The sequence below is a fragment of the Lynx rufus genome, unplaced genomic scaffold (genome assembly GCF_022079265.1).
Source record: "Lynx rufus isolate CCGP_SWC_20201006 ecotype Redwood Valley unplaced genomic scaffold, mLynRuf1.p SCAF_24, whole genome shotgun sequence".
NCBI classification, from domain to species: Eukaryota; Metazoa; Chordata; class Mammalia; order Carnivora; family Felidae; genus Lynx; species Lynx rufus.
In genome coordinates, this window is record NW_025814839.1 from 13,560,401 (window position 1) to 13,582,033 (window position 21,633).

Consider the following 21,633-nt stretch of genomic DNA (forward strand, 5'->3'; position numbering starts at 1 on the left):
CTGCCATCAACGTGGGCGCGCAAATATTTCTTTCATATCCTGTTTCCATTTCATCTGAATATATGCCCAGAAATGGGATTGCTGGATCTCTCCCCATGATTTGAATGAGGGAAGAAACAAACTCAGGGAATGTGAGGCACTGTGCCGGCAGGAGCAGGAAGACCCAAGTACAGGGAGTAGCATCTGAGCAGAGTGAGTTACCACAAAATGCTAGACATAAGCCCTGAGGCTGTGCCATTGGCTAGTATCAGGATCTCTGGGGTGTGGGGCTAAGATCTCTGGAGCCGGACCTTCTGGGTCCTTAATCACTCTCTGCCTCCATTGCGCCATCTCTAAAATGGGAACGATAGGAAATTCTGACACAAATAGCACGGAAGAACCTTGAAGACACTATGGTAAGTGAAATAAGATAGTCACAAAGGACCCTCCGAGGGATGACCATCGCGCCACCACCTGGCCTGCTGGGCGGTGCGCTGCTCTAACCAACCTATCAGACAGGCCCATGGCCGCGCAGCCATTGGACCAAAGCGCCGGGGTGCCCGGAGCTGCCCAATGGGGAGTGGTGGCCGGTGGGGGGTGGCCGCGAGGACTGTGTGTGAGTTCCCTGGCAGCTTGGGGTTTGCAGAGTCCCTCGGGTCACGAGTCGGGTCTTTCCGCCCCGCCATGGGCCTGGAGCTTTACTTGGACCTGCTGTCCCAGCCCTGCCGCGCCATCTACATCTTTGCCAAGAAGAACCGCATTCCTTTCGAGATGCGCACAGTGGAGCTGCTCAAAGGTGGGCCGAGGCTCGGGTTTGGGAATCGAGAGATCGGGGAGGAACGGGGAGGCCAAATATTGCTTAAAAGGACCTCCGGCGCCAACTCCTTCTCGGGGCCATCGCCGGAAAAGGTGAGCCGCCAGGGAGATCCGAGATTCATCCCCCAAACAGTGCTCCGTCGCACCGAGTAGGCGATGGGGCTCGGCGGAGGCCGAGTAGAGGGGTGGAGAACTTGAAAAAGAGAGACCTCGTGAGCAAAAAGAAAGGGTACACCTGGACATAGGGATAGAGGACCTCTAGAACAGAGATGGGGGCAGGGGGAGGGCTGAGCACAGAGACCCGGGCGGAGCCGAGTCCCTCCTTGGTGGCCCCCAACTGCTGAAATTCGGCAACAACTGTCACTGTCCCAGGGTCTCACTTTCCAGCCCTGCTCTATGCATTGGTCCAGTCTGCACTGGGGGTCCCCCTCTGTCCCTTCCTCCTTCTTCTGCTTTGCCTTCTCCTGCTTTACCTTGTCCTCTGCCTCTCTTGTTCCTGCTGGGTGGGGGTCCCCCTGGGGGTGTGCTGGGAGCCTGAGGGGAGACTGCAGGGAAGGCTGCTGGGCTTGGTGATCCCTGCACTCTTAACAGGAGGATTTGTTTCTCTGGCAGGCTCCTGAGGCTCCAAGGACACAGTTGGAACTTGGGGGGTAAGAGGGAGGCAGGACCCAGGTATTCCTGGGTGGGCAAGTAGGGTAACTCTCCTTGGCTGAGCCTTTCCCCTCATCGCTTCCCCACCAGTGTGGGGCCTTTGCACTGGCCTGTCCCTCTGCCTGAATCATCATCTTCTCCCCCCTCCAGGGCATTTCCCACTTGTCCTGCCCAGGGGTTACCTCTGCAGAGTATAGGGGAGAAGGCATAGGGACAAGAGAACATCCCAGCCAGGCTGTTAAATAAAGGGTGCAGAGAGCAGTGTGTTTCACTAGGAGAGGAGGGCAGGTGTGTCTGGTGAAGAAGGAGCAGTCTCAGGGAGGGAAGTGGGAGGATGGTGGGTGAAGGCAATCATATACGGCTTTGAGGATCTTCCACCTGATCCTGGGGTAATAGGGAGCCACTGAAGACTGTTGAGCAGGATGGCAATGAGCTTAAGTGCTGTTCAGAAGCTTCTCTCTGGCTGCATCTGAAGGAGTAGGAACCACCCAGATGCACTCAAGCAGAGGCCTGTGTCCCCGGGGACACTAGGCTGCACCTTTTGGGGACAAAAATGTGACTGTCCCAGCTCCAGCAGAGCCTAAAGGTAGGGCCAGCCCCTGCGTCCCTAATGGCCAGGACAGGGTGAATAAGGGGACACAGAAGAGCTGGTAGAAGTTCTTTGCAGGTAAACAGATACCAGGAAGAGGCCACTTCTCTGTATTTGGTGACCTTACCTTAGAGTCCACAGGGAAAGGGGCACTGTACGAAGTCAGAGCTCCATTAGGGTGAACAGCCACCCTGCTCTGAAAGCTTGGGGCACCCTGAATATGAACTTATGAGGCTGGGGTTGGTGCAAAGGTGATGGGTGGGGTGCGTACGAAGGCCCAACTGAAGCATCATATCCTGCACCTTGGGCTGTGCACAAAGGGACTTGGCATGGGCTGACTAGGTTCATTTTGCAACATTTGGCAGAGTAGTCTCTTGTTTCTTCCAAAGTGGCCCTTACCAGCCTAGGCCATGCAGGAGAACAGCTGGGGGCTGGAGAAAAGTCATGAATTTGGGGCCTGGGCATAGGAGGGAGTGGGCACAGGCCATGCGGGCCTCAGTGGTAACTCCCTCCCCCAACACGATGGGCTCTCTGCAGGCCAACACCTCAGCGATGCCTTTGCCCAGGTGAACCCCCTGAAGAAGGTGCCTGCCTTGAAAGATGGGGACTTCACCTTGGCTGAGAGGTAACTGCTACCAGACCTCACTGGAACCATCTTGGCCTACCCCTTTATTTTAGAGACAATTCATGCGTACTCAGGGGCCCTCTAGGTCCACCCCTGTCACAACACCTTCATAACCCAGGGCAGGAGGAAGCTCCAGGAGCCTTGTCTGTTCTGTCCCATGATCCTGCGGCACCCCCAGTGTTTCCTACAGGATGCTTTAGGGAGAACAGAGACGACAAGAAAGCCTTTTTGAGCAATCAGGCCGTCTGAGGCTAGGCTGGATGCCAGATGATGAGAATGGATGCAGGCTAAGAAGAACTAAGCTTCTTTAAGGCTTAGCTTTGATGGTATCTCCTCCAGGAAGCTCTCTGGTCAGAAACTGTCTCTGAACACTTGGCAGGATATTCTGCTGTGGGCTTTTGCCCGGTGGTAGGATGAGCCTCAGAGAGACTCTCAGCTCTTCTGAAACTGTGCCTGGGCAAGTCCCTTCACTATTCTAAGCATGGCTTCCTTGTCTGAAGAATAAGGCAAATGCCTTGGCACATTGTCAGGAAGATTAAAGAAGGGACTCTATAAAGCCCCTCGCACAGTGTCCTTCCTCCCCTGCAGTGTGGCCATCCTGCTCTACCTGACCCGCAAGTATAAAGTCGCTGACCATTGGTACCCCCAGGATCTACAGGCCTGTGCCCGTGTGGATGAGTACCTGGCATGGCAGCATATGACCCTGCGGAGAAGCTGTCTCCGGGCCCTGTGGCATAAGGTGAGGCCCTGGGGTGGGGAGGTCAGTCAGGGTATCACCCCAAAGGGGCTAAAGCACCATCGCATTCTTCTTTTCCATTTGGAGAGTCTCTACTGCTCTGACTTTGACTCCACTAATTCTTCTGTTGCCCCCACGATGCTATGAAACCCATGTAATACAGTCTTTATTTGAGATACTTTTTTTTCAGTTCTAGAAATTCCACTATGTTCTTTTTTAAGTTTCCATTTCTGTGCTGAAATTCACCATCTGTATACCTGCTTAGTCCATATTTTCTTCTAAATTCTTCAGCATATTTATAATCATTACTTAAAAGTCTTGGTCAGCTACTTTTATTTTTATTTTTTTAAAACATTTTTTCTTTTGAATGTTTATTTGTTTTTGAGAGAGAGGAGATAGAGCATGAGCAGAGGAGGGACAGAGAGAGAGGGAGACACAGAATCTGAAGCAGGCTCCAGGCTCCAAGCTGTCAGCACAGAGCCCGGCGCGGGGCTCGAACCCATGAACAGTGAGATCATGACTTGAGCCGAAGTCGGACGCTCAACCGACTGAGCCACCCAGGTGCCCCAATTTGTCAGTTAATTTTAATACTTTGGTCCCCTGTGGACCTATTTCTATTGGCCGTTTTTAATCCTCCTGATTATGGGTCACATTTTCTTCTTTTTCTTGCATGTCTCATAATTTAATATTGTGTGCTACATATTATGTTTGAAAGAAGGTAGAGGGACGCCTGGGTGGCTCAATTGGTTGAGCATCTGACTCTTGATTTCAGCTCACGTCACGATCCCAGGGTTGTGGGATTGAGCCCCACATTTGGCTCCATGCTGAGCATGAAGCCTGCTTAAGATTCTCTCTCTCTGCCTCTCTCCTCTGTGCTCTCTCTCTCTCTCAAAGGTAAATAAATAAATAAATAAATACAAACTTTACAAAAATAAATAAAAGAAGTCAGAGATAGAAGTACATACTAAATGCCTCTAGAAAGAGTTTGTAGTTTCCTCTGTCAGGCAGCCATGGTATGAGGTTAATTTCTTCCAGCTAATCAGGAGGTGGGCTAGGTTGTAGCTTTAGTTAGTTTCAGTTCATCTCTGGTTTCAGATGTCTTTTTTTTTTTAAGTTTATTTATTTATTTTGAGGTGAGGAGAGGCAGAGAAAGGGGAAGATAGAATATCCCAAGTAGGCTCTGCACTGTCAGCACGGAGCCCAATGTGGGGCTCGAACTCATGAATTGTGCAATCATGAGCTGAGCTGAAATCAAGTGTTGGACACTTAACCGACTGAGCTACACAGGTGCCCCTGTTGTTCACAACACCATTATTCACAGTAGCTAGATGGTGGGAGAAACGCCAGTGTCCATGGATGGATGAATGGATAAACAAAGTGGTATGTACATGCCAAGGAATATTATTCGGCCATAAAAAGGAAGGAAATAATGCAATATGTTATCATATGGATAAACCTTAAAAACATTATGCTAAGTGAAATAAGCCAGACAGAAAAAGACAAATACTCTATGATTCCACTTTTATATATTTATTTTTTAAGGTTAAAAACTTTTTGTTAAGTTTATGTATTTATTTTGAGAGAGACAGAGATAGCATGAGTGGGGGGGGAGAGGGGGCGGGGACAGAGAAAGAGAGGGAGAGAGAGAGAGAGAGAGAGAGAGAGAGAGAGAATCCTAAGCAGGCTCTGCGCTGTCAGCACAGAGCCGGAAGTGGGGCTCGAACCCATGGAATCATGAGATCATGACCTGAGCCGAAACAGAGAGTCGGACGCTTAACCGACTGAGTCACCCAGGCGCCCCTATTTTTTAAGATTTTAAATTTATTTTTAAGTAATGTCTATACCCACTATGGGGCTTGAACTCACAACCCTGAGATCAAGAGTTTCATGTCCCATGGACTAAGCCAGCCAGGTGCCCCTTGTTTTATCTTTTTAAAGATTTTTTATCACTTTTTTTTGAGGTTTATTTTTCTTAGTAATCTCTATATCCAACGTGAGGCTGGAACTTATGACCCCAAGATTAAGAGTCGCACACTCCTCTGACTGAGCCAGCCAGGCGCCCCTGTATGATTCCACTTAGGTGGGATCTCTAGACTATTTCAGTTCATAAAGATGAGAAAGTAGAAAGATGGCTACCAGGGGACGGGGTTTGAGGCGGGGGGAGAAGGGAAAGGGAAGTTGTTTAATGGGTACAGAGTTTCAGTTTGGGATGATGAATGAGTTTGGAGATGGATGCTACTGGACCCCTGAGTCCAGTTCTTGAATCTCAATGTCACAAAAATAAACACTGAGAAAGAAAGCAGGCGGAGTTTATTAGAGATAGCTTGTACACAGGGGAGCCAACAAGAAAGAGGAATGTTGCCACCCCCCCCCGCCCCCCAACATGTACAGCTTATAAAGGCACTTTTCCAAAGGGTGAGGGGCTGGGAGCAGGGAAACATCTTTCAGTCCCACGGTCATTATCTTGTGATGGTCACTTTTTAGTGGACAATCACAGGATGCCTCTCTTCATGGTCAACATTCTTTAGGGCTCTTGGTAAATAGAAATACTCCTGCAAGCAACATTTAAACTGTTACTTCTAATTTTGCCCGGGTAACCATTACTCCCTGATAGTTGTTATCTCTCATTCGTTCTCTTTCCCAGAAGGAGATATTTGTCTCTAAGCATATGGAAACTTTTTTTTAAGGTTTATTTATTTATTTTTTGAGAGAGAGAGATGGACAGTGCGTGCAAGGAGGGGAGGGGCAGAGAGAGGGAGACAGAGAATCCCAGGCAGGCTCTGTGCTGTCAGTGCAGAGCCCAACTTGCTTGAACCTTTTGAGATTGACAGAGGGCGGGGGGTGGGGGGAGAGAATCTTAAGCAGGCTCCATGCTCAGTGAGGAGCCCGACATGGAGCTCAATCCCATGACCCTGGGATCGTGACCTGAGTCAAAATCAAGAGTCAGATGCTCAAGCTGACTGAGTCGTCCAGGCACCCTTGGCTTTTTTTCTTTTATTTTTTTGTACTTTCTTTTATTTTCCATTTTAACTAGTTCTATAATTCTTTGATGGCTTTAAAGAAAAATAAGATTATTTTCTTTCCACCATTATTATGATGGGAGCTATGGTTTTTGTGACTTTGGTATCCAATAAGAAACGGGATTCCTCATTTTTAAAGTGTATGGGTTATCGGGGAGCCAGGATGGCTCAGTTGGTTGAGCATCCAACTTTGGCTGAGGTCACGATCTCACGGTTCATGAGTTCCAGCCCTGCATCAGGCTCTCTGCTGTCAGCATGGAGCCCACTTTGGATGGATCCTCTGTCCCCCTCTGTGCTCCTCCTCCGCTCACACACACACACACACACACACACACACACACACTCTGTCTATCTCTCTGAAATAAACATTAAAAAAAAAACATTTAAAGTGTATGGGTCATTGGCTTTATTGTTCTATCTCCTGTCATTTCATATGTAACACAGAAACAGAAAACAAAAGCCAAAAAACTTCTTGGTTGCCCTCATGCCTTCCTGAGAAGCCACCCTGCTCTGGGATCTGGTGGGAGTCCTTCCAGTTCACGATTTTATACATTATTATATTTATGTGTACTCATAAACAAAATAAAGTTTTGCTTTGAGTGTTTGAAGTTTTATGTAAGTGCTCCCCATATCATTCTGCAACGTGCATTTTTCTATATTGCCATGGGTGGATCTAATTTATCCATTTTTAACCTACTCTGTAGTAATTCATTATATAAATACATCAGAATGTATTTATTACCCGATTATGGTCTTTTATATTTAATGAGGAACAGGGGCACCTGACTGGCTCAGTGAGTAGAGCATGTGACTCTTGATCTCGCCCCATGTTGGGTGAAGAGATTACTTTAAAAAAATAATAAAATCTTTTTAAAAATTATTTATTTATTTATTTTAATTTTATTTTTTATTTTTTAAAATTTACATCCAAATTAGTTAGCATATAGTGCAACAATGATTTCAGGAGTGGATTCCTTAGTGCCCCTTACCCATTTAGCCCGTCCCTCCTCCCACAACCCCTCCAGTAACCTCAGTTTATTCTCCATATTTATGTCTCTTCTGTTTTGTCCCCCTCCCTGTTTTTATATTATTTTTGTTGGCCTTCCCTTATGTTCATCTGTTTTGTCTCTTAAAGTCCTCCTATGAGTGAAATCATATGATTTTTGTCTTTCTGTGACTGACTAATTTCACTTAGCATAATACCCTCCAGTTCCATCCACGTAGTTGCAAATGGCAAGATTTCATTCTTTTTGATTGCCGAGTAATACTCCATTGCATATATATACATTCTTTATCCATTCATCCATTGTTGAACATTTGGGCGCTTTCCATACTTTGGCTATTGTTGATAGTGCTGCTATAAACACGGGGGTGCACATGTCCCTTCGAAACAGCACACCTGTATCCCTTCGATCAATGCCTAGTAGTGCAATTGCTGGGTCATAGGGTAGTTCTATTTTTAGTTTTTTGAGGAACCTCCATACTGTTTTCCAGAGTGGCTGCACCAACTTGCATTCCCACCAACAATGCAAAAGAGATCCTCTTTCTCCGCATCCTCGCCAACATCTGTTGTTGCCTGAGTTGTTAATGTTAGCCATTCTGACAGGTGTGAGGTGGTATCTCATTGTGGTTTTGATTTGTATTTCCTTGATGATGAGTGATGTTGAGCATTTTTTCATGTGTCTGTTGGCCATCTGGATGTCTTCTTTGGAGAAGTGTCTATTCATGTCTTTTGCCCATTTCTTCACTGGATTATTTGTTTTTTTTTGGGTGTTGAGTTTGATAAGTTCTTTATAGATTTTGGATACTAACCCTTTATCTGATATGTCGTTTGCAAATATCTTCTCCCATTCTGTCGGTTGCCTTTTAGTTTTGCTGATTGTTTCCTTTGCTGTGCAGAAGCTTTTTATTTTGATGAGGTCCCAATAGTTCATTTTTGCTTTTTTTCCCTTGCCTCTGGAGATGTGTTGAGTAAGAAGTTGCTGCGGCCAAGATCAAAGAGGTTTTTGCCTGCTTTCTCCTCAAGGATATTGATGGCTTACGTTGAGGTCTTTGATCCATTTTGAGTTTACTTTTGTGTATGGTGTAAGAAAGTGGTCCAGGTTCATTCTTCTGCATGTCGCCGTCCCGTTTTCCCAGCACCACTTGCTGAAGAGACTGTCTTTATTCCATTGGATATTCTTTCCTGCTTTGTCGAAGATTAGTTGGCCATACATTTGTGGATCCATTCTGGGTTCTCTATTCTATTCCATTGATCAGAGTGTCTGTTCTTGTGCTGGTACCATACTGTCTTGATGATTATAGCTTTGTAGTATAGCTTGAAGTCTGGGATTGTGATGCCTCCTGCTTTGGTTTTCTTTTTCAAGACTGCATTGGCTATTCTGAGTCTTTTCTGGTTCCATACAAATTTTAGGATTATTTGTTCTAGCTCTATGAAGAATGTTGGTGTTATTTTGATAGGGATTGCATTGAATATGTAGATTGCTTTGGGTACTATCGACATTTTAGCAATATTTGTTCTTCCAATCCAGGAGCATGGAATCTTTTTCCATTTTTTGTGTGTCTTCTTCAATTTCTTTCATAAGCTTTCTATAGTTCTCAGTGTATAGATTTTTTACCTCTTTGGTTAGATTTATTCCTAGGTATTTTATGGTTTTTGTACAACTGTAAATGGGATTGATTCCTTGATTTCTCTTTCTGTTGCTTCATTGTTGGTGTATAGGAATGCAACCGATTTCTGTGCATTGATTTTATATCCTGCAACTTTGCTGAATTCATGAATCAATTCTAGCAGTTTTTGGGTGGAATCTTTTGGGTTTTCCATATAGAGTATCATGTCATCTGTGAAGAGTGAAAGTTTGACCTCCTCCTGGCCGATTTGGATGCCTTTTATTTCTTTTGTTGTCTGATTGCAGAGGCTAAGACTTCCAATATTATGATGAATAACAGTGGTGAGAGTGGACATCTCTGTCTTGTTCCTGACCTTAGGGGGAAAGCTCTCAGTTTTCCCCATTGAGGATGATATTAGCATTGGGTTGTTCATGTATGGCTTTTATGATCTTGAGGTATGCTCCTTCTATCCCTAATTTCTTGAGGGTTTTTATCAAGAAAGGATGCTGTATTTTGTCCAATGCTTTCTCTGCATCTATTGAGAGGATCATATGGTTCTTGTCCTTTCTTTTATTGATGTGATGAATCACATTAATTGTTTTGCGGATATTGAACTAGCCCTGCATCCCAGGTATAAATCCCACTTGGTCGTGGTGAATAATTTTTTTAATGTTTTATTGTTGGAGCTGGTTGGCTAATATCTTGTTGAGTATTCTTGCATCCATGTTCATCAGGGAAATTGGTCTATAGTTCTCCAAAAAATAATAAAATCTTAAAAAAAATAATAAAGGGAACAAAACCACTTTTTAAAACCCTAAGAATTTTGAATCTACCAAATTGGAACAGAAGGGAAATGTAGAGAGTCCACAACCTCTTGCAGGGGTGAGGCAGATAATAAATAGAGGGAAGAGGCCTAGGTGGGGTTCTGCAGACTGAGAGCCCATGAACATCAGCCTTAGATACTGAGCAGGGATACCCTATGGCCAGCACCCTTTACATTCAAAAGAAGCTGGAGGGGCACCTCGGTGGCTGTCAGTTAAGTTTAAGCGTCTGACTTCGGCTTGGGTCATGATCTCATAGCTCGTGGGTTCGAGCCCCACATCGGGCTCTGTGCTGACAGAGCCTGGAGCCTGCTGCAGATTTTGTGTCCCTCTTTTGCTCTGCCCCTCCCCTGCTCATTCTCTGTCTTTCTCTCTCAAGAATGAATAAACATTAAAAAATATTTAATTAAAAAGAAACTGGAAGTCTGGACTCTCATATGAAATGTCCCCATGTTGGGGCGCCTGGGTGGCGCAGTCGGTTAAGCGTCCGACTTCAGCCAGGTCACGATCTCGCGGTCCGTGAGTTCGAGCCCCGCGTCAGGCTCTGGGCTGATGGCTCGGAGCCTGGAGCCTGTTTCCGATTCTGTGTCTCCCTCTCTCTCTGCCCCTCCCCCGTTCATGCTCTGTCTCTCTCTGTCCCAAAAATAAATAAACGTTGAAAAAAAAAAAAATTAAAAAAAAAAAAAAAAAAAAAAAAGAAATGTCCCCATGTTAAATGTCAGCAACTGATCGATATTTTTAAAAACTCTGTAGCCAGACCAATGTTATTAGCTCAGAACTGGCCTCCAGGGCACCAGTGGGCGATCGTTGATTCTGTCTACCTTGTATGGGAGAGGAAACTGAAGCCCAAAGCCAGGGCTCGTGTACAGTCCTAGTCCCGTGTATCTGTTTACCTGTATCTCAGGCTCTCCCAAACGACCTTACCAAACAAAGCATGAAGCCTCCCTCTCATGATCCCCATCTATGTATCTCCCAGACAGCTCTGCCAACCTTGAGGCTGTTGATGGCTTCCCCCTAAAACACCTTCCTCCCAGAATCCTGGACACCACTCTTTCTTGGCCCTCCTCCTTAGTCCCTCAGAAAATGTTGGTTCTACTCTTGACTTAGTCTTTTCTTGACTGTGCCTTTCAGGCAAGTGACGGTGCCTCTCTGGGCCCCACTTTTCCATTTACAAGAGGAGTCATGGCACTATTATTATTCCTATATTATAGACGGGGAAATTGAAGTTCAGAGTGTTTGAGGATTTTGTTTTGGGTCCATACACTCTATAAGTGGCAGGGTGGAAATCTTATTAGCTTATCTAACTAATTACTTATACAGTAAGAGGTACTGGCTTTATATTCAGGGGGAAAGATGTTATAAAATAGATTGTTCCCAAGCCTAATACCTACTTCCAAAGTATAAAACTCATTGTTCAGGTCCCCTTTGAGTCCTTCTGTCGGATGCTCCTGAGGTTCAGCCATCAGAGATCACAGAAGAAGGAATATTTCTAGGAAAGATGGTCCTCTGGGAGTTTCCCTGCAGGCCTACCCAGGCTATAGAAGAGAGGTGCATGTAGCCAGAAAGCAGCGCAAACTGGGGTGGGGAGGCACACATGCCTTCCTGCCCCTGAGGCTGGCTGGGCTGGCCCCTAACTCTTTGCTTTGCTTCCCCACCTACCAGGTGATGTTCCCTGTTTTCCTGGGTGAGCCAGTATCTCCTGAGATGCTGGCGACCACCCTTGCTGAGTTGGATGTGACCCTGCAGTTGCTTGAGGACAAGTTCCTCCAGAACAAGGCCTTTCTCATTGGGCCCCATGTCTCCCTGGCTGACCTGGTAGCCATCACAGAGCTGATGCATGTGAGTTGTATGGATAGGGTGGGCCTGCTAGGCGGGGAGGGGCCTGGGGAGTTGCTGAAGTCTTGCCACCGGCTGTGCTTATCTATGGAAACCTCTTCTGGAGCTATGTGGCCCCCAAACCGGGCAGATGCTGCCATTCTTGACCTTGCCAACCCACCCCCATCCCATTCTCTTTCTCCCTACAGCCTGTGGGTGCTGGCTGCCAAGTCTTTGAAGGTAGACCCAAGCTGGCTGCATGGTGCCGGCGTGTGGAGGCAGCAGTGGGAGAGGATCTCTTCCGGGAGGCCCATGAGGTCATCCTGAAGGCCAAGGACTCTCCACCTGCAGACCCCATCATAAAGCAGAAGCTGATGCCTGTGGTGCTGGCCATGATCCGGTGAGCCAGGAAGCCTTGTACCTGCTCTGCCCAGGATAGTTCGCAAAGCATCTTCATTTCCAATCTCCCATGGGAGGTTGGCTCAGAGGGAAGGAGTGACTTGCCTGAGTCCCACTGCCCCTCTGCTCCCCAGGTTGGATCCCTACACCCACACCATCTTCCACAGCGGCCTGAAAGCCACAATGAGAATGGAACACCCAGATCTTATCTCCTTTAATCACTGCATTTCGTTTTCAGTTTAGGAAATAAACCTGGGCTCAGCCTGAGCCTGTGCTTCTAATGTGTGATTTATTTGACCTTCTGTCCTGGCTCTCGTCTTCTTCTCTATCCCAAAGACAACCCCCTTTCCTAAGCCCTATGGGTCAGCTTCTCCATGATGGTTTCCAGGAGTGAAATGAACAAACGCCCTCTAATCTTCTAGTTCTTGGAGAAAGTGATTTGTCAGACAGCACAGAGGGCAGCAGGCATCCCATATGTGGTGGCTGTAGGCATGGTGATCAATCAGTTGGCTGGGCCAACCTCCCAGGATATGGCCCTTTGGCACCAAGTGCTGTAGCTCATGTGTCCTGACTGTGTTCTGCAGGATTGGTCAGGAGGGGAAAATCCAAATAGCAGCTCTCCTGGTCAGGAAATCAATTATGCAGGCCTTAAAGGCCATGCCTATGATTTGTAAACCATAAACAGGCATAGTGTGCTGAGAATGCATTTTATTTATTTATTTATTTATTCATTCATTTACTTAGTTACTTATATTTTATTTTAAGTAGGCTCCACACCCAGTGGAGCCAACTCACAACCCTGAGATTAAGGGTCACATGCTTTACCAACTGAGCCAGGCAGTCACCCCACTAGATTGCATTTTAAAATAATATTCTGGCTGGATGCGGGGGGTTGGACTGGAGGATGGCCAGAGAGGAAGCAGGGAGATTGGATATTATAGTAATCCTGCCAAAGGCGATTTGTGCAAGAGGGCAGGGCAATGAAGGGACTGGAGAACATGGCCCCTTCCAGTTTGGAGAGGGCTCCAGCACTAGGCTGTGAAGGCACTCTCCTGGGGAAATAGGTTTTACATAAACGGGGAACTTAGGGGATCAGGGAGGCCAAACTTCTTAAATTTTCCAATAACATCCTCTTGTCAAGGGGCTTTTTCTGAATCTTGGCTTTGGGGGCAGGATTTTCTTACTCCAAGAGCCTCTCTTAGGGAATGGGGGTCCATAGCCACAGACCTCAGGAGCCCCCCCGGTGTCAGTTGGAGGGACTTGGCCCTGCAAAGGAGCTGGGGAAGTTTCAGTCCCCCTGCAAGTCACTAGGTGGGCCCCATGGGTTCCTGCCATTTGCTAGAGGGATTAGCTGGAGTGTAAGGAATATGACCCCAGGGATTAGGGAGGGGTGGCTCATTCTTTCCAGTAGTGTGGACCTGGCCTCCACAGTGAGTTGGGGTCCAGAAACCTCCCCAGCCTCCATCCTGAGCACTGGCCATAGGGGAGGCTACTGCACCTCCTTTCTCTGCCTCCCTTTGTGTTCCCCGGGAATCAGAAGCCCCTCCTCTCTCAGTCTGAGGAGGTGGCTTGGGCCAATGGAAGGCAGCCAAGCCCTTTCCGCTGCTAAATTCACTGACCTTCCGTGCTGGAAGCGTCCTTGACGTCCTGTTCCCATTATCATCCCTCACTGTCCCAGTGTGGGTTCGTTCGGCTTTTGGCTTCGTCCAGCAAAGCTGAGGACGGCAGAAGGATTACTCCAGACTCCGTGCAAGTCAGGAGAGGTGAGGGGGAAGCTAAGGGAAGTCTCCCAGAGTTGCTCTCAAGCTCCCGTATTTATTGAGCATACATTTAGGGAAACATTGTGCAATACGTCCGTGGGCTATGTGCCAGGAAGAACGTATAGAAAACGCGCAGAAGGGGCGCCTGGGTGGCGCAGTCGGTTAAGCGTCCGACTTCAGCCAGGTCACGATCTCGTGGTCCGTGAGTTCGAGCCCCGCGTCGGGCTCTGGGCTGATGGCTCAGAGCCTGGAGCCTGTTTCCGATTCTGTGTCTCCCTCTCTCTCTGCCCCTCCCCCGTTCATGCTCTGTCTCTCTCTGTCCCAAAAATAAATAAACGTTGAAAAAAAAAATTGAAAACGCGCAGAAAAACAAGTTAAGGCAGGATAAAATATTCCATGGGATAACATGACCCAAGGAATTTATGGGTACCGGCAGGACCTAACCCCTAGGTACACATTAACTAGATAAGCGAAGTGAGTGCCCGCTAGATACACATTAACTAGATAAGCGAAGCGCAGTCTGCTGTTTTCAGCAACACCAGAAAGCAGTGTTCTCCTTTGCAATGCGTTCCCTGTAACCCCTAAACCAGGACATAGTTATTTGATTTCCCCAACCCCAGGTAGATATTGAGGTCAGGAGAAGAGGTGTGACCTGGCAGCGAAAGCTCGGGTCAGAGGCCAAGTCTCCCAGTGCTACCAAGAGAACCGCTACAGGGCTTCCCGGTGAGGGAACGAGGGAGAGCTGGGGTGTCTCTGATTGGTCCAAAGTTCTCCGGAGCCATCCAATGGGCGGGGAGGGTGTGGCGGGGCTCAGACCCCCCCCCCCCCAACTCCTCACCCGGATTGCGGATTGCGCTGGGCTCTCGGCCGTTCCCGCCAGCCGTTGCTGTTCCCGGTCTTGTACCCTAGGCGCGACCCCGGGGTCGGGTCCTCCGCTCTCGCCATGGGCCTAGAGCTCTACCTGGACTTAATGTCCCAGCCCTGCCGCGCCGTCTACATCTTCGCCAAGAAGAACGGCATCCCCTTCGAGTTGCGCACGGTGGAGCTGCTGAAAGGTGGGCCGGGCCGGCAGACAGGCCCTGGGGGCAGGGCCGCCTGTGCGCTGAGGGACCCCCGCCGGGCCGCGTGCCGCAGAGCGACTGGAAGGGTCACTTTCCAGTACGGAAGCCGTGACATCACTTATCGGTGGTGTATTTTTCAACAGCCCCGATCTTTGCTTAGTGACTACGAAACATTTTTCAAAATACAGGTTAAGAGGGAGCAGAGCAGACAGAGAGCAGTGGGGGGGGGCGCGGGGGACGGGAAGGGGGGTGCGTGGGGAACCAGAGTGAGTGCGCCAACATCCCCACACCGGGGCTTGTAGGAAACCATGAAACTGCCTTCTCATTTCTTTATTGGAGTAGCCCGCATCTCTGGAATTTCTGCATCTGTCAGCAAGAGAAGGCTGTTCCACTTGGAGCCCGTCCCCTCTTTACTTCTACCTACGCCTGCCTACCTCCCCTCCACATTTACAGGATCCAGTGGAGGAGGCAGGGCTGTAATCGGACAGTAGGCCTATCCTTGGGCAGGCCAGGAGGGAGACCCCTTCTTGGCTGAGCCTGCCCACCTTCTGTCTTTGGTGTCCCCAACCTGGGACACCAACTGCTATGCTGCCACCTTGCTCCACCTTTTTAGCCCTCTTTGGGATGGAGGCTGGGCACGGAGGCATTTTCTGGAGGGAGAATGGGTGGCGGTGATTGTCTTCACCCAGTAGAAGGGCAAAGAGGGCCCTATGGCCAGGCGGGAGCCTGGTTCCGTGGAATCGCTCTGACTCCACACACAGTGATTGTCGTACCTCCCAGCACTGGCCCAGCTCAAGGAATGCAGAAGTGAGTCAGACCTGGGAACACCCACTGGGGAAGGAGCCGTGAGGGTTTGGCACCAGAAAGAAAGAAGAGCTAAGCTGGTGGAGTCTGGGTGACTGAATGGGACAGAGGCTCCTGGAGAGAACGAGGCTGGACTGAGGGCTGGGAGCAGGTGTGTGTGGAGCTTTGTGGTGTGGACAGGTCACCCACCCGGCATAGGAAGATGGCTGAAGGGGGCAAGCCTAGAGCCCAGGGAGGAGTCTGGAGTGTCCGACAAATGGATGGACTTGGTTGGGGGTGGGGCTGGATTACAGCTGCTGGCAATCGCCCTCTCTCCTTGCCCAAGCTGAGATGCTGCTTGGCCCGGATTCCCAAGGGGGTGGACACAGGAAGGGTGTGCCTCTGCTGGGGAGGTCAGGGCCTGTGATCTGGTGACCAGCAGAGTGTTCTCCTTCCCGCTGCCCCGCCCGGATAGGGGCCTTGGAAAGAGCTGGTGCCTGGATGTTGAGGTGGAGGTTGGGCAGAGACCTCAGAGGGCTTAGGGTTCTCCTCACCTGCCTCACTGGTCTCTCCCACAGGTCAGCACCACAGCGATGCTTTTGCCCAGGTGAACCCCCTGAAGAAGGTGCCAGCCTTGAAGGATGGGGACTTCACCTTGGCTGAGAGGTATCAGGTCCCCAGGCTGCTACAGGCCTTGTGAGGCCGGTCAGCCATTTGGGTGTCTACCGTTGATGGCTTGGATCACAGCTTGTGTGCGCTGAGCGTCTGTGCCAGCCCCAGCAGGCAGAGGAGCCTGGGGCTGGGAGGGGCTGCTGAAGTCATGGCATCTCCACTCCCCCCTGGCATGGTACAAATGAGGAAACTGAGGCCGGGTGAGGGGAGGGACTTGCACAAAATATTGAGGAGTAGCTGCAGAGCTACTCTTCTACAAATCTTGGGAGCAAGTCCTATTGTCCTGGATGTCAAGAGAACACCCAGAGAGCTTCAGTGGCTATTTGCTGGGCACCCACCAGGGCCAGGAAGCATCCAGGCCCTAGGGCCAAAGCAGTGAACAAATTCTAAGCCCTTGCCCTCATGGAGCTCATATTCTAGAAGGGGGGAGTGATAATCTCTGTAAAGGTGTAACACATCCCGTGGTGACAAGTGCCATGGAGGAAATAACTAGGGTAAGAGTGAGGGTGGGTGCGATTTTGAGTAGGATGTTGAGTGAAGGGCCCCTTGAAGAGGAGGCATCTGGGCAGAGACCTGCAGGAACAGAGATGCAAGGTATGTAGGGAAGAGTGTTCTGGCTGGAGGGAACAGCAAAGCCAAATGCTATGGGGTGAGACAGTGCTTGGGGTACAGGTAGAAGAGGCAAGGCATTCAGTGTGGCTAGGGTAAGCAAGGGGAGAAAGCAAGGGCTGAGGTCTCAGGGTAGCATGTGGGGCCAGGAAGACTGGCTTTTACCGTATGTAAGATGGGACCATTGGAGGAATTTAAGCAGAGGAAAGCTGAGATCTGACTTCGGTTTCTTGGTTTTTGTTGTTGTTGTTGTTGTTGTTGTTTTTAAGAGCGGGGGTTGGCGAGTGAGTGAGGGTGGAGAGAGAGGGAGAGAGAGAATCCCATGAGGGGCAGAGACAGAGAGAGAGAGAGAGAGAAGGGAGAGAGAGAAGCGGGGTTGGAGCTCACCCAGGGCAAGGCTTGTGCTCACTCGAAGCAGGGCTCGAGTTCACCTGAAGTGGGACAGAAGCTCACCCCAAGTGGGACTCAAACTCACAAACTGAGATCATGACCCGAGCCAAAGTCACATGCTTAACCGACTGAACCACCTAGGTGCCCCCGACTTAGGTTTTAAAGGATCCCTCTGGCTGGGTTGAGAAGGTACTGTGCTAATCCAGGAGAGAGGCCCTGGGGCCCCAGACCAAGGTAGTGGGGTAGGGGGAAGAAGTAGTGGTCAGTTCTGGATGCCCTTGAAGGTCAAACCTAAGTTTGCTGAAGAGCTGGAGGTGGGTGGAAGAGATGAGAGCCCAGGCCAGCCTCAAGGTTGGCAGATGAATGGTGGTATCCTTTACCAAAGCCACATAGTACCTCCATGGTAGAGCCAGATTCACATTCCACTTGGCTCCAGAACATCTGGCCCCTGGATAATCCAACATCCATGGAGGCATGGTGCTCTGGCCAGATATGATGCACAGGCCAGACATGGTGGAGGGAGAAGAGGGAGGGGGGAGGTCAGGGAGGGCTTCCTGGGGGAGGGTGCTGGAGGCTTTGGGCAGGTAGAGAGGAGATGGGATACAGTGGGAAGCAGTGACCCGTTCACCTGGGAGGCCTTGTCTGAACCCCAGGGAGTGTCAGAGGACTTGGCCTTGCTCCTGGCGTGGCCGTGCATTGGATATGGTGGGGAGTGGTATCTGAGTTGCTCTTGTCCTTCGAGAACCATGTTGGGTGCCCCTTCCTCATGGAAGCTTTCTCTGAGTTCCCCACCCCCCTCCTTCTGAAATCCTAAGACATGTTGTTTTTCACTTGGTGCCCTTAGTTCAGATGGTAGGATGGCCTAATGTAGAACTGTGTGATTCAAGGCGGTCACCTAACCTCTCTGAGCCTCACATTCCTCCTCTGTACCATGGGGATAGTGAAATGCTCCACCTGGAGGAGTTAGGGAGATGTGAGCAGTGTGGGCTGGCCCCTATGGAGTGGCTGAAGACTGACTAGTACATGTTCCCGCCCCCTCCGTGTCCCCCAGTGTGGCCATCCTGTTGTATCTGTGTCGCAAGTATGAGGTCCCTGACCACTGGTACCCTCAGGACCTGCAGGCCCGTGCCCGTGTGGACGAGTACCTAGCATGGCAGCACACGGCCCTACGGAATAGTTGCACACGAGCCATGTGGCAGAAGGTGAGCTATGGCAGGACGGGGACTCTTCTAGGATGCTCAAGGGACAGTGCTTTCTGTTTAAAACATGTTGTTCAGAACCGAGGCCTTAGAACACCAAATTCTAGAATCCCAGAGACTCCCTAGTCCAACCAACTTGTTTCCCAGAGGGGAAACCGAGGCAGAACTAGGGAGTTGACTTTGCCCAATGTGCTCTGATTCTTGAGCTGGTGAGAATCAATTTTATGCCCTTTGGCATCCTCCAGACTGCCTGGAGACATTGCCTTTTGGGAGAGAAAAAAAAGTCAAACCCTCTAACCACACACATACTTTTCAAGTAGGGAAGTGTTAAATGAAAAATCTTAAACTAAGCAGAGATGAGGAGACATCTCAATAAAGTTGATCCGATTTCTGGGTATTCAAGGATTTCTAAGCCTAAGAACACTGAAAAACTCAGAGAAGAGCCTAACAGATTGTACACATACAATGATTTTGTGTAAGAGGAAAGAATTAGACTTAAAATAAGCAAAAAACTGGCAAGGATTTGTTATAAAGAAGTAACATTCTTTTTTTTTTTTTTTTTCAAAAAAAATGTTTTAAGTTTATTTCTTTTGAGAGAGCGAAGAGAAGGACCAGGGGAGGGGCAGAGAGAGAGGGAGAGAGAGGATCCTAAGCAGGCTCCATGTTGTCAGTGCAGAGCCTGATGCAGGGCTTAATCTCACCAACCATGAGATCATGACCTGAGCTGAAATCAAGAGTTGGACGCTTAACCGACTGAGCCACCCAGGTACCCTGAAAGAAGTAACATTCTTTAAAAAAAATTTTTTTAACGTGTATTTATTTTTAAGAGACAGAGAGAGACAGAGCATGAGCAGGGGAGGGGCAGAGAGAGAGGGAGACAGAAGCGGGAGCAGGCTCCAGGCTCCGAGCTGTCAGCACAGAGCCTGACCTGGGGCTCAAACCCACAGACCGTGAGATCATGACCTGAGCTGAAGTTGGATGCTTAACAGAAGAAACACCCCAGAAGTAACATTCTTACTATTTAAGATGCTCTCAGAATGCCATCAAACAAAGGCACAGGAGAAAAATGGGCACAAGAAACCAGCAGGGATTTAATTGAAGGACAGAGAGAGATGGTCATTAAATGGATGAAAATACATTTAACCTAAGAATCAAGTAAATGCACATTTAAGCAGGACACAGATACCATTTTTACCCATCAGATGTACAGATGTTTTTGAAATGTGTGCCCTGAGTTATTATTTTTAGGGTACTTACAAAGGGCCCAGCACACAGTGGGTGCCCTGTGCATGTGAGGGAGCATGCGATGGGCATGCTCATACTCTGCTGTAGGTAGAGAATCATTGTTCTGAAGGGTCGTTGGGCAAAACGCAGGTTTCTGTAACCTTAGAAATGCCTTCCTTGAAGCCTCTTGGGGCTGAGAGAGGAGCCCCCTCAAGCTGGTAGGGGCAGGAGCCTGGTGCGTTTGAAGGCAGAATGGAGAGTAGTCAAGTAGAGTGAATATAGACCTTCACTACTCAAAGTGTGGTCCAGGGACCAGGAGCATCAGCACCACCTGGGAGCTTGGAAATGCACAGTCTCAAGCACCACACAGGCATACAGATTAGGAACGTGCACTTTAATCAGATCCCAGAAGGATTTGCATGCGTTGTCCCATTTGAGAAGCCTGGGGTGGAGGAGGAGGTGGGGAGTGGGGAGAGGGTGACTGTGGTGCTGAGGAGGCGCCTGGTGTAGGCTTTCATGGTGAGGGTAGTGGGGAGCCATGGAAGGCTTTATGCAGGGGGTGATATGGGCAAACTGGGATTGCAGAAGATCCCCGTTCTGCGCCCCCCCACCCCCCCACCCCCGGCTGCCCTGCAGGAGGACCTAGGGAGTGGTGGAGGCTGTCCATGTTGGAGTAGGAGATGAGGCCTGGGCTGGTGGTGGCCTTGGGTGGATGGAGTGGGTGAGTGTGAGGAGAAATTTGAAGGCCTGGTGATAGATTGGATGAGAGCAGGAACCGGCTTGCACTTTGGGCAGACCCTGAGCCCTTTCTCTGCCTGCCCACCCACCAGATGATGATCCCAGTGTTCCTGGGCGAACAGGTGCCCCCTGAGACATTGGCATCTACTCTGGCTGAGCTGGAAAGGTGCCTGCAGCTGCTTGAGGACAAATTCCTAAAGGACCAAGACTTCCTTGCTGGACCCCACATCTCAGTGGCTGACTTGGTGGCCATCACGGAGCTGATGCATGTGAGTGCCATGGGGGAGGGTGGTCCACTGGGCAGTGGGGTGTCCTGGGAGGGTGCCAACATACCAGCTCACATTGCCCTTTCTGACTGTGCGGCCCTGGGCAAGTCACTTCCCTCTCTGAGCCTCAGTGTTCTCATCTGTAAAATGGGGCTTCAAGACCCTATCCTGCAGCGATATTGAGAATCTTCCTAGTGTCTCCTGGGAGAGAACCTCCAGCCTATTCCATATGTGGCAGAGGAGGGAAAATCCACCCAGGGGAATCCCTCAACCAGGTCATGCTGCCTCGTGCTTGTCCATGTGTAGCCACTCCACCTGGCTCCCTCTCCCCATAGCCTGTCAGTGCTGGCTGCCAAGTCTTCAAAAGCCGACCCAAGCTGGCTGCATGGCGCCAACGCGTGGAGGCCGCCGTGGGAAAGGACCTCTTTCAGGAGGCACATGCAGTTGTCATGAAGGCCAAGGACTTGCCTCCAGCAGACAGTGCCATAAAGGAGAAGCTGAAGCCCTCAGTGCAGGTTTTGTTGCAGTGAGTGGAGGACCAGGCCTGCAGAGATGATGGAGACTCTGTTGTTGGAAGAAGAGATGGAATCGCCCCTCCTAGGCTATGAGCAAGACCTGCTGTCCAGCCTCTGGCCCTTAGTTCCCTCCATGCATGAGATCTTCATTCCTCCTTTTGTCTGTCTCCTCACTCCACTCCTGCCCCTTCCACCCTGGCTTCATGTGACCCCTGGAAAGAGCTTTAGTAAACACATATTTGTCCCCCTTGTGTTTGAAACTTCTGGTGGTGCCTTACTGCTCTGAGGCTAAAGTATGAATCATTGAACTTTGCATTGCCCACCCCTCCAGGGCACCCCCTTCTGGTTGCACACA

The 21,633-nt window shown here is 49.4% G+C and overlaps 2 protein-coding genes across 5 annotated transcripts; both read left to right on the forward strand.

Annotated features, from left to right (window-relative positions):
- Positions 1-663: 663 nt before the first annotated feature.
- LOC124518377 (glutathione S-transferase theta-1) lies at positions 664-12,066 on the forward strand. 3 transcript variants are annotated; one of them, XM_047088375.1, is made up of 5 exons: positions 664-775; positions 2,573-2,660; positions 3,249-3,399; positions 11,510-11,686; positions 11,872-12,066. In XM_047088375.1, exons 1-5 carry the CDS (start codon positions 664-666, stop codon positions 12,064-12,066), a joined length of 723 nt encoding a protein of 240 aa, XP_046944331.1. The 3 variants fall into 3 exon arrangements, with proteins under 3 accessions (XP_046944331.1, XP_046944332.1, XP_046944333.1); XM_047088376.1 differs by lacking the exons at positions 2,573-2,660; positions 3,249-3,399 and adding an exon at positions 979-980; XM_047088377.1 differs by lacking the exons at positions 664-775; positions 3,249-3,399 and adding an exon at positions 2,102-2,113 and having other exon boundaries at positions 2,586-2,660.
- A 2,698-nt stretch (positions 12,067-14,764) lies between these two features.
- On the forward strand, positions 14,765-21,293 carry LOC124518376 (glutathione S-transferase theta-3-like). 2 transcript variants are annotated; one of them, XM_047088373.1, is made up of 5 exons: positions 14,765-14,876; positions 16,244-16,331; positions 18,388-18,538; positions 20,590-20,766; positions 21,099-21,293. In XM_047088373.1, exons 1-5 carry the CDS (start codon positions 14,765-14,767, stop codon positions 21,291-21,293), a joined length of 723 nt encoding a protein of 240 aa, XP_046944329.1. The 2 variants fall into 2 exon arrangements, with proteins under 2 accessions (XP_046944329.1, XP_046944330.1); XM_047088374.1 differs by lacking the exons at positions 16,244-16,331; positions 18,388-18,538 and adding an exon at positions 15,838-15,839.
- Positions 21,294-21,633: the final 340 nt, after the last annotated feature.